The following is a 12,879-nucleotide window of genomic DNA, read 5'->3' as shown; positions in this document are numbered from 1 at the left end:
AAATTGTTCAAATGTCACTTAGCATGTCTATATCTCTTGAGATTTAAGAGGCCTTATAAGGCCAAGTTTCCAAGTCTCTCTATCTGGCAACAAATCTGGCTCTATGAACAAGCCACATACATGCCTTTGGCAAATGGAGGCTCCAACACATATAGTGCAGCCTAGTGGGTAAGGCGTTGGAATAGGATCTAGAAGACCAGGGGGCTCAAATCCCCACTCACTCTGCCATGAAGTTCACTGGGTGACCTTGTGCCAATCACTGTCTTTCAGCCAAACCTACCTCAGAGGGTTGTTATGAGAATAAATTGAGTAGGAGAACAATGTATGTCATTTTGAGCTCCTTGGAGGAAAGGTATAATATAAATATAATAAACAATTAACCCACAGGTCATTTTTTATAACCCATCTCTCTGCATGTTTGTAGTGTTTTTACAGTCTCAGCTATGGAGCATGAACTAAAAGAAATCCTGGCACCAGCATGAGAGGTCCAAAAAATCAAGCCTTGGGATATTAAGTGAAGGTGATATAAGTGAAGGCTTCCTTTTGAGCATAAATGAGAAAAATGTGTGTAAGGATCAGAGTGGGCAGCATATAGATCAATGATAGAGCACCAGTTTTCTACATGCAGAAGGCCACAGATTCAATCCCTGGCATCTCTAGCTAGAAGGTTAAGTTGGTAGACCTCTACCTGTTATCTGGAAAAAGTTACTGCTAGTCAGGGTGGACAATACTGAGATCAACAGACAGAAGGCATTCACATGTCACATTAAGCTGTGGTTAATGATTCACCATGCACATGCAGGTCCCTCACATTTTGCTTATCTCTGCTACTGAGCAGAAGCAACAAACCATGGTTGACTTAGCATGATATCCGAACCAGGGACTATGGTTTGTTTTGCTTCATATGAAGTACAACCTGAAACCAACGTGTGTTTTCTGCTTGCCAAGTGAAACAAAACAAAACAGAATCCCCAGTTCATGTATAACATTAAGTCAAGGATGTGGTTGATGGATCCCGCTCACAAGTGAGGAGGAATAATCTGTACATTTGCAGTGAACCATTAGCCATGGCTTACCTGACGCCCAAACACAAGCACCCAGGGTTTACAGTTTGTCACTTTCTCCAGCATAATCCAATCAGACTGTTCAGAACATTTCTGAAGCAACAACGTCAACATGGGAGAATTCATCTTTAGATGAGTATTTCCTGAGGGAGAAGTCACGCTCAGTTCAGGCATCTAGGTCAGGCTTCTTTACACGCAACAATCCTGTGACCTACCTAGTTAGCCACCACCACTGGTTCTGGTTCTGTTCAGTGGCTTTTGATCAGGAACATGGTTTGGTATCAAAGCTGGAGGGGGGAAATCCATTTGAGTTTCATTTTGCTTCAGATTTACTTAAATAATCTCAGTTGTTGTAGCACTGAACTCACAGACCATACCTCCTACAGGGCTATTTTTCTGTATGCAGAGGCTTCCAGGCTTTCCATCCTGGGTAGCCATTGATACCATAGCTGTCAACTTTCAGATTTGAAAATAAGGGATCAGCAGCCTCACCTGTCCTGGGGACAGTCTACAGGATATCTAACAATCCGGGATAGCAGCGGGAAGCAGCGGGAAACAGCGCTGGAATAAGGGAATTCCCCACCAAAAAAGGGAAGGTTGACAGCTATGATTGATACCCCCCTCAAATCTACATCCTAGGTGTCTTAGCACTGGTGGTGGTGGGAGGGAAACTAAGAGGGATTTGCTTCCCCTCCCCTATCATTTTTGTTTGTGGATACTGATTCAATGGTGTTAGGTAAGGGCCCCACATAACACTGCACACAGACAGGTAAGCAAAATATTTTGATTTAAGCTGGAGTGACGATTGGAAAAATCCATCCAAACTTGTGAAAAAGCAAACACACCAATATCATTTACTTCAACATCCCACCATCATCATCCCTCAAAAAGGACTGGTAAAATAATTCCCTCTGATCACAAGCTGTCTGATCTGTCTGTCACAGCAGAGCTCCCTCCTCTGCCTTCTCACTCTGGCATTTTCCCTCCATCAAACCTCACCAAACCTCACCCCTGCCCTTATATACCAAAGGTTTAGAGACAATAGCATTGCTTTCAGCAGACAAGTTGTCTGCAGTGTGTGTGTGTGTGTGTGTGTGTGTGTGTGTGTGTGTGTGACTGAATCACCAAGGTGTTGCAAGGTACTTTGAGGACCCTTGTTTGGTTCAGGGTGTCTCATACGGATCACACTTCACCTCCAAGAAGCCCAGAATCCTTCCAAAATGCAATGCTTCTGCCTGGGATTAATGATTTGTCCAAATCCGGTGCACACCCTCCTAAGATGTCTGAACTTCATAGAAACAAGCCAAAAGCTGGATATTCTGGTGGGATACCTCAAGTGTTTTCAAAATTGGGTTGCACAGCTGCTGTCAAAAACCTACTGGATGACTTTTCACTTTAGTTTATTCTAAATTCATATAACAAACTAAACAAATACATTTAGCTCCACCAATTTCTCCATTAGAGCACAGTAGCCCTCCAGATGTTGTTAGTCTACAGCTGTCATTATCCCTAACCACTGGTCATGCCGGCTGAGGTGATGGGAGGTGGAGTCCAATAACATCTAAAGGGACACACATGCACCACCCTTGCATCCTTGCAGAAATGCTTAGTGTGAGTGTAAATACTGCTAACCAGAACAGATTTTTAAAGTTGCAAGTATATCCCGAATCGAGTACCAATCAGAGATGTCACTACCCTTTTCAAGAGGTGCAGCAACAACTCAGAGCTGGGTTGCTTTCACATGTAGGGCCATACAAAACCAACAGACAACTATATTAGACAAATTATGCCACATTGGAGATTATTCCATTGCTTTTTTTCAGAATGCCTGGGTAACAACAAATTACTACAGGCATGGCAATGACATTCTATTTGTACTCATGGAAAAGCTTTGATCTTGACACAGCACCCTGCTCTTCGGTTTGTAAGATGCTCTTTGTTGTAAAAGAACAATTAAAAATTTCCCAGAGGAGTTAGAACTTCTTCAGGGTGTGATGATAAAAGACTGGAGAGGTGCTTTGTGCAAAGAAGACCAAGTGCCTTTTTGGCATTGATCATGTAGATATGCCATTTAAACCAGGGTGGAGAATACTTTTGCCACTGGCAGGGAGAGGAGAAACACTTCCTTAGAAGAATCTGCAAAACAACCCTGAAAATGCACATTTTATCCACATCACAAAGTATGTGTATGCAAGCAAGCTAACACGAAAGCCTGTATCGGACATGCTGGATATTCACAACAGAATATGAGATAAGCAATTTGTTACAGAGAAGGGCAGAAAGGTTTTGTTTCAGCTGCATTAGGCACACACCCATAACTTTCTCCTGCCCAAACTCCCCTGAAAGGCATTGAAATCACAGAGCAGAAGATCCTTGTGTTCACAGTAAAACAAAACACACCAAAAGAAAGGACACAGGAACAAAAGGCTTCAGGTTTCCCATACAGAGAATATTAAAGATCAAAACTTGAATATGTCAGACTGATACTGCATGAAAAGTGTTATGAGAGATTTGGCATTTCCCATGAGGCAAGAAATTCATTTTCAGCAAGGCCTGCCTCAGATGAAGAAAAGGGCAGACTATGCTCAGCTCCAAGGAATAGAAGAGGGCAGTGTCTAAAGCTCCAATTTATGTTTCCATCTCCCTCGTTCCAATGAGACTCGTGTATTTTTAATCCTTGAATCCCCATTAGAAAAGTGCTGCATTCTCCATTATAGCAAGGATGCTTTGGGACTGCATTTTAGGAGTGCGGTCTCAAGAGAAATCTGCATGTGGTGTGCACACCTCTTAATGACAGGCTGACCTCAAAAACCCTCTGTTTAGAGCAGAGATTTTACAGTGGGAGCCCCATTGCCATGATCAACACCCTGTATGAAGGCAACTTGCCCTATTAGTTTTACTGCAAGACAAAAGACATTCATGCTACTTTTACCAGATTGCTGCAAGAGTGAAGGAGTGATTCTTGATCTTATTACCCTGCATGCTGCTTGTCCCATGAAACAAAATACCTGGGCTACCAATGTAACAGGATGAATCCTACTTACTTTCACATTAACACTAGTACTTAGCTTCTAAAACAGGAGGTGCTACAGCAGGTAAGATGCCAATTGTCTGACTTGACCTTATGTGTAATCTTAAGCATAGAAAGACTATTTGTTGTGAAGGCAAGCCTTAGGATTGCTTCATTCAGAAGCATTGCCTTATCTATCTGAAGAAATGTCAGCCCAACAAAGAGATATGGGAAAGGCAGAAATTAGAGGCCCCTTGCTTTGCTGAGATACCATTCACAGTGTGTGTGCAAAAACTTGTCAATGAGCTCTTCTTGCATGCTGGCACCATTTGGCTTCCAGAGATGCAAATCACTTTGTTCCATTTTTTTCCTCAAGCATCATGGGGACACTGCAGTTCTTACCTGGCTGTAGTTTTGTGTTAGGGTATTTTCTGGAGAAGGTTTGCTGCGAGTCTGTCCTTCCTGTTGGCTGCAATCCAGCTGGATGAGGCTTCTGCATTCCTGGTGACATGTGTACTTGCAGTCTAGGGAGGAAAAACAAATTGAACCAAAATTAGGACATGGGTTCAATAGCAAACAACAGGTTCATTCGATGTGTGCATTTTGAAGCTTTAAAGATGGAGAAAATGTATGGAGGGATATGGGGGGGAAGACAGCCAAGATATCTAAAGACTGAATTCACAAACTGAACAATCAGGTTTTCAGAATACATAGAAATACATGGTGAAATATACATTATCTCACAAAAAAAATGTCTTTAAAACCTAATGGGGTCATGTTAAACATCTGATACACATATTTTACATAACTACAGATAAAGAAGCAATTACTAGACTTTCATACACCCCAAAACCATGGGCACCATAGTTATTCAGCATCCATTCCCTTGTTAGTGTCTCATTTGGAGCTCACACACACACACACACACACACACACACACACACACACACACTAACCATCCGCAAAGGTAAAATCCTTCTGGAAATCAAGTTGACAGGACAGGCTTCATAATCTAAAGTAGCATTTAGACTACAAATCTGAGGCTTTTCATGGCATGATTACACTGGCATTTGCCGCAGTAAATGTATAAAAATTACTGAAGTATGCGTTTTGGCATTGTATCCGAAAAATTCAAAGAAGTGCAAAATCTGAAGGCTATTATTTTCCAATCTGTGTATTAATCTCAGAGGTATGAATTAAACCAATGCACTTAAAAATGCAGACAGAGCAAAATTCTCCTCCATCCCTATAACAGCACTGATGTGCTTTGACGGCAATGTTGCTGCACTACAACTCCCATCATCCCTGATCACTGGCCATGGTGGCTATGCCTGATGGGAGTTTAACAACCTCTGGGTTCCCCACCACTGCCTTACACAGAGTTCCATCCCCCTCACCAAGCTATAATTCCTATAATCCCTTGGAGGTAATCCATGACATTCGATCAACCCAGTGTGTACAGTTCAGGTATGATCTTATTACGATACCCTTGACATGAGCAGCTGTGATCTGAGCAAGCTCTTAGGTGCATGGGTCATCAGTAAAATCAGGGGCAGTAAAATCAGTGAAAATTACTGAACAACAAAGCAACATTATATTGGGGGACTGCACCAACCGCACTGCACAATTCTTACCATGAACAGAGCCTAACATGCTACACACAGCACACAGCCCTCCAGTTAATATTGTAGAGCATCAGCTGCCTTCTCATTGTCATCAAAATTCATGGCTGTAGAAATAAAACATTATTCCTTTTATGCAAAGAAGCTGTGCTAGGGAGTCAAATGGCTTGTAGGAGACAGCACTTGGGATTCACAGTTAGGAGGCGGGGGGGGGGGGGAGAGAGAAGTAAAGAAATCAATAAACCCAAAAGCCTGCAAAGCGCTGTAATTAAAAATGAAAATGTAAAGGCAGCTGGCCACGGTATATGCAGGCCATTAAACGCTGCTTTCATGGGAATAGCAAGCAATTCCTCTCACGCAAAAGTGATAACTTGAGGAGGGAGAAAAGATGTAATTCTTTAACGTACTGCTGCGGATAATAGGAAATCTCACAGACCACTGTGCATACACTTGTAAAAAATATTATTTTGGAAGTGTGGGGGAACCAACATTTATCTCACTGAATATGGGTACTTAAGCTGCATTCACACGCAAGTAAACTGTATATCATAAAACGAGAAACTATGCAAGAGTAATGTCACACCCTTGGTTTTTAAATCACTATTGCTTAATATTTTCTCTAAGGAACTCAAGGTGGCATACAAACTTCTCCATTCCCCTCTCCATTTTATCCTCACAACAATCTCATGAAGTAGGTTAGGCAGGGAGAGATAGTGACTGGCCCAAGGTCACCCAGTGGGCTTCTTGGCTCAATGGGGATTTGCACCCTAGTCTTCCAGGTCCTCGTTCAGAACTCTAACCACTACACCATACTGCCTCCCAAGCACGTCACCTATGAAATCAGTCCCACAGAGCTCAGAATTTACTTCCAAGTAGACATGTTTAGGATCAAGTTATTAACATGTATATATTTCCAGGACAAAAAGAGGAGCTGGGCTCCCATCAGGGAATATGTTCCCCACTTGCGCTAGATATGAACAAAATCGGCAGAACAATCAGATGTGGGTTTTTTCAGGCACATGGAGCAGCTGTAGAGTAGGAAAGGTGAAGGAACAAAAGGAACCTATTCAGCATTCAGATACCTTCCAGAATGCAAAATGTTTATTGTGCTTGGCATCTACCGCTGCACTAAATCTGTATAATGTACTCTAGTACTGTAGTATATCGTGGTGGAGGCTTCAAAAGCGAGACAGTAATTACCAGGCATTTCTCTATCTGTCTGTTCTCAGAAATGCATATTAGCTCCTGGAATGCAAAGTGCTGTTAAAAATGCAGCTGCCACAGAACAGAAGCGAGCGCTTATTGTGCTATCAGGAGTCCTTTTGCTATATTCAACAAACTGTGAGCATTTTGTAAACAACTCAGTTATGAACATTAGAGACCAGGTGGCGAGAAGGCATTTTCCAAGGGTGGAAAATAAGGTATTAAAAAGCAGGAGACTTATACAATAAATGGGGAATTCTGGAGGAACATCTCACTCTTTGTCAATCCAAATACCCCAATATACCCAATGTTATAGCAGGGGACTTCAATGCTCGCATTGCAACAAACTGGGAGTCTTTAATCAAAGCCAAATGGTGGATAACCCCAGAATTCATTAATGACCTCGCCCTCCATACTCAAAGACTTTCCAAAGACAAAAGGGTAAATGAAGCAGGAACCCTTCTTTACCAACTGGTACTACGTCTAAACTTAGTGATTCTAAACGGGAACTGCCCGCCAGACGTACCGGGTGATTTTACACACATAAGCTCCTCTGCAAACAGTGTCCTGGATTACATGTTAGTATCTCATGACATATTCCCCAAATTTTTCCATTTTAAAGTTGAAAATACTCAACTGAGCGACCACCTACCGTTGGTCGCCACAATGACTATAGATTGGACCCCAGATGGAGACAGGCACCCAACACATCTGATTACGAACTCAGTATTGCAAATCAAAAGTGTAAAATGGTCCGAACTACAGGCCCAAAAATATTCAGCATACTTCCAACAAGGGCTAAAACAAGTATATTCAGGCTTAATCGAGGATCATTACGATTATGACCAAACTCTAAGACTATTCTCGAATCTGTCGGAAGATCTAACGTCTTTTTTCTCTGTCCCGACGCATAAAATAAATCGAACACAAAGGAAGATAGGTGCATTGTGGTTCAATAGTGCTTGTAAACAGGCTAGACAACTTCTTCGTAACATCTACAAAGAGTATAAAGCCTCCGGGGCAACGGTCCTGCCAAAAGAATACTTCCAAGCAAAATCGGCCTACAAGCAAATTCAAAAGGGAGCTAGACAGGAATGGCAAGCGAATCAATGGCAGGCAATCATAGAAGCCTCATCATTACGGAACTCCAGACAATTTTGGCTCCTGGTAAATAAAAGAACTAAAAGATACCCTTTAACTACTATTCCTGCCCCGGTTTGGGAATCTTACTTAAAAATTATTTTGCCACAACTGACTGTATTGCTAACACAAGAGATGAATTTCAAGAACAGCTTCCTCTCTGGCCCCCCACCGATCCGGAAGACATCCATGATTTGATCGTTAAACTCAAAACGGGGAAAGTGCCTGGGCCAGACCTGATCCCGGCAGAAGCTATAAAATACCATGCGGACTGGTGGGCCAAAGTCCTGGCGACCATCTTCGATGCCGTTAACAACTCTGGAATGATCCCGGAAGTATGGAAGGACGCTATTATCGTTCCAATCCACAAAAAGGGCTCACCAGATGACCCAGGAAATTACAGAAATATCAGTCTGCTCTCAATAGTGGGGAAACTGTATGCCCGCTTCCTGTTGAGCAGACTTACCCAATGGGCCGAAGAGAAAAAATTAATTGGGCCCGAACAAGCTGGATTCCGCCCAAAACAGTCAACAATTAATCATATTCTAATTTTACAGCATCTTGCCTGGAAATATTCCACCCCAAAGGGTGGCCAACTCTGTGTGGCATTCATTGACCTAAAGGCAGCATTCGATAGTATCCCCAGGAGCATCCTCTGGGAAAAACTCACCCGCTGGGGCATCGACAGAAGGCTTCTCTGGCTAATAATCAAACTCCATGAGAACTCAGTGGCCAGAGTGAGACTCACCCCGGAGGGTGATCTCACCAATCCAATTCCCATTAACAGAGGTGTCCGACAGGGTTGTATATTGGCTCCATTCCTGTTCAATTTGTTCATAAGCGATATGAGGACTCCCCTAATAGAGGCTCAAGAAAGGATTCATGCACCCCGCCTAGCACTTTATCGCTGCCCTTTGTTACTATATGCGGATGACGCAGTCATCCTTTCCTTTTCTAGAGTAGGTCTCAGGAGAGCCTTAAAATTTTTTGGATCATACTGTAATGCAAATTCCCTTACAATTAATTATGGAAAATCTAAGATCCTAATTTTCTCAAAGAGCCGGAAACTCCATAATTGGAGAATTGATGGGAGAGTCATCAAACAAGTCTATAGATTCCAATACTTGGGAGTTTGGTTACAACATAACCTTAGATGGAAGGCCCATGTAGCTTATGTTACAAATAGAGCTAAAGCTATCTCCTTGGCGATCTTGCGATTCTTCTTCACCGATGGGGCCCTTCACATCCCATCGGCGTTGAAAGTGTTCAAGGCCAAGGTGATCCCGACAATTGCTTATGCCATCTCAACTTGGGGGACTTTTGTCAACCTATCTCACCTAGAGGTTATTCAAAATCAGTTTTTAAGAGGGATATTGAAACTGCCCAACTGTGTAAGTAATACAGCGTTACGCATGGAACTTAATACTGTATCCCTGGAAAGTGCCCTGTGGAAGTACATACTTTGTCGCTGGTTATCTTTATGGCACAATCTCCCAAACTTGTATTTGATACAATGTATGTGGAGGGATGATTTCCAGAGCCCATGGGTAAAAAATTTACAGCTGAAAATTACGGCAATGGGAATCTCCCCATCCAAATTACTAGAGCAGGACATAGTACCAGCTAAAAGAACAGTAACCTGTAAACTAGAGGTGATGGACTTGCAGCAGAAAATGGTGTTGGGCAATGGTACCTGCTCACCTCTAAACCTTGGTTTATTACCCCTCTTAAGGCTCCCAAATTATTTGAATTCCTTAACTTCTTCGGCTCATAGATATGCCTTTATAAAGGCAAGATTCAACACCTTCCCATCGAACGTGCTGAGAAATAGATTTTCCAATGGGCAGATATCGCTCTTATGTGACTGTAATTGTGGGGCACCAGAATCGTTGCATCACATAATTCTTGATTGTGCTTTTCACTCGTCGGCCAGGAGCAAGTTTCTTGCTCAATATCTAAAGGGAATCGCCGATGATACGAATGAAGCCAAACTGAGATATTTACTAAATGATGAAGACCCCCTAAGATCACTCACAGTTGCCAGATTCTTGATCAGCGTCCTATCCCTAAAGAAGAAAAATAGACTCCTGTGCGGCTCGGATAACCCTTTTAATCCATGATCTATGTTTTAGGATGTAATTAGGTGATATCACCATTGATGTCTTTTATTAATTTATGAGCAGAGGGCGATGTTTATGTGGCAAATTTATTGTAATGTATGATGTTGGTCTTTTGTTTTTGCTTTGCTTTGGTTCTTGTCTGGTTTTTTTGTTGTTGTTTTTTTGGTAAGTTTTGGGCGGTTTTAAATTTGGAGGTTTAAGTACATATATGTTGGTATGGGAAATTGTCGTGTAACGGGCCAATGGCCGTAATAAATATCAAGTCAAGTCAAGCAGGTGTGAGGGACAGAGAAACTCAACATCATATACAAAGCTTTGCTGTACTTAGAGCAGCCATCTCAGGACAAATTAATATATTCTAAAGTGGTGTGTGAAATAGGCTGGCTAGTAAACAGGGTAGCAAAACCTAGCCAGTAGGGGAGAAGAGTAATCATTTCCCACTTAAAGCAGTCATTTTGACACGAATCTTTCATGACTCACCTGAGGAACCTGCTCAGGTGAGATTCTCTCATGTTAATGTTCCTCCTAATGCAGGGATAGGGAACCTGTAGGCTGTAGCTCTCCAGACTCCAACACCATCATCCCTGACAGCTGACCATGCTGGCTTAGGCTGATGGGAGCAGAAGTCCAACAACATCTGGAGGGTACCAGGTTCCCCATCCTTGCTGTATTATGGGAACGCCTACATTGGGCAACCAGGTCTAGGCCAATGAATTCTCACTTTGATACGTTGATCAACTGCTCAATTTATCAAGATACAATCCTTTATTTTGTTTCTTGTTCTTTGTTTTTGTACTTTGTATATAAAATAATTTAAATTAAACTATCATGACCAGCCTGGACACTTTCTTTGGTGTTCTGCAGGAAAGCTTCCTAGTTCCTAGTGAAGGGAAGGCCACTTTATATAACTTTCTGACTTTTAGAAGACATCTGAAGGCAGCCCTATTTAGGGAAGTTTTTAATGTTTGATGTTTTATCCCATTATTATTATTATTTGGGGAGCCACCTAGAGTGGCTGGGGAAACCCAGCCGGATGGGCAGGGTGTGTGTGTGTGTGTGTGTGTGTGCGCGCGTGTGTGTGTGTGTGTGCGTGCATGCGTGTGTTTGTTATGGCAGGCCGAATAGTAAGCTTATATCTGACTCTTGTTGGGAGATTGTGTTTGTTGGTGTTTCTTTGAATCACTGTGTTTTCCAATCTACTTTATTTTATTTTATATCAATTTGGGGTTACCTGCCCCAAGGTGGTACACACACACACACACACACACACACACACACACACACACTTTCCAAACCAGGGAATATCTAGGAAGCAGGAGAGGGATGAAGGCTGGTACAGTTCACCCTCCACTTTCTCCAAAGCCATGCCTTCATACTGACCTAGAGCCAGGAAGAGTGGTAAAGACAGCTCTAAGCGTCCCAGTGCAGGTCAGCTCAGCCTCCATCCAACATACATTATTAAGTCATGCATGGGGAACGTTTGGCTCAAGAGACTGTTACCCCACAGCCATATCATCAGGTGTGTGTTGGGTAAAGTCACAGCTGCAAAGGAACAACTGGTAGCCTTAGTGAGCACTCCCACTTGTTCCTTTGCAAGTGTGGCTTTCATTCAGCGCCATTAAAATTTAGCACTAAATGTATGCTGCACTGTTTCAGCTAGTTGGCAGCTCCACCTGACATCATATGACATGCTGGAATGGACAGGTAGGCAACCCACCTACCTGTCAAATGTGTTCCACTGAGAGTTGGTCTGGCCCGCCATCTAAAAGGGGTTTCTCCACCCCTGGTTTAAGCAGAGAATTTTGCAGACTCGTTACTAATTATGCTTCTACTGATTTTTCACTTGGGGACCAAAAGCCAAATTGGCATCAGGAACTTCTGAAGCTGACTAGTGCATTCACACACTCAAAAGAGGAGAGGCAATGTATCAGTTAATTTATCCAGTATGAGATGCTTATCAAGTACTTTTTCAGGGAGATTTTGTTCACGTATGCTGCAGGGCTTATCTGTGCATCAAATCCAGACAACAGCATCAATTCCAGACTTACCCCAATATGAGCACACATTTAACTGAAACCTTGTAAAAATAAATTAAAGGCAGCTTCTCCCTCACCCACTTTATATGCATTTCATATAATGAACTTGTGAGTTTTGCAGCATGAATACGCACAACATCCACTTTCAAATCAATAAATAAGGTGCAAGTGCATTCCCAAGTCAAACAATAAGTGTGTATACTCAAACATGAATGTACACATTACATGAGCTTCCAGGACTATGCAACGCTAGCAAGCTTTTCATTCCAGAGCTCAAGTCACCACCTTGGTCTGAAATACCTAACCATTTCAACAACTAATTAAGCTCAAGTCGGGTTGCCAGCAAGTTTGGAAAACTCAGCAGTGGCCAGAGGATTGGAGAAGATCAGTGTACATCCCAATCCCAAAGAAGGGCAGTGCCAAAGAATGCTTCAACTACTGCACAATTGCACTCATTTCACACGCTAGCAAGGTTATGCTTACAATTCTACAAGGCAGGCTTAAGCAGTATGTGAACCGAGAACTCCCAGAAGTGCAAGCTGGATTTCGAAGGGGCAGAGGAACCAGAGACCAAATTGCAAACATGTGATGGATTATGGAGAAAGCTAGAGAGTTCCAGAAAAACATCTACTTCTGCTTCATTAACTACACAAAAGCATTTGACTGTGTCAACCACAGCAAACT

At 42.5% G+C, this 12,879-nt stretch overlaps 1 protein-coding gene across 2 annotated transcripts in view; it reads right to left on the bottom strand.

Moving 5' to 3' along the window:
• The window catches only part of RASSF5 (Ras association domain family member 5), a 104,797-nt gene that overhangs the window by 64,364 nt on the left and 27,554 nt on the right, over window positions 1-12,879 (bottom strand). For both annotated transcript variants that reach the window (XM_028734370.2, XM_028734371.2), the window contains exon 2: window positions 4,477-4,598. In XM_028734370.2, the coding sequence (XP_028590203.2) occupies window positions 4,477-4,598 (122 nt within the window). The remainder of the gene's footprint in view (window positions 1-4,476; window positions 4,599-12,879) is intronic.

This window comes from Podarcis muralis, chromosome 5 (assembly GCF_964188315.1).
Source record: "Podarcis muralis chromosome 5, rPodMur119.hap1.1, whole genome shotgun sequence".
Lineage (NCBI taxonomy): Eukaryota > Metazoa > Chordata > Lepidosauria > Squamata > Lacertidae > Podarcis > Podarcis muralis.
This window is presented reverse-complemented; position numbering and strand designations above follow the sequence as displayed.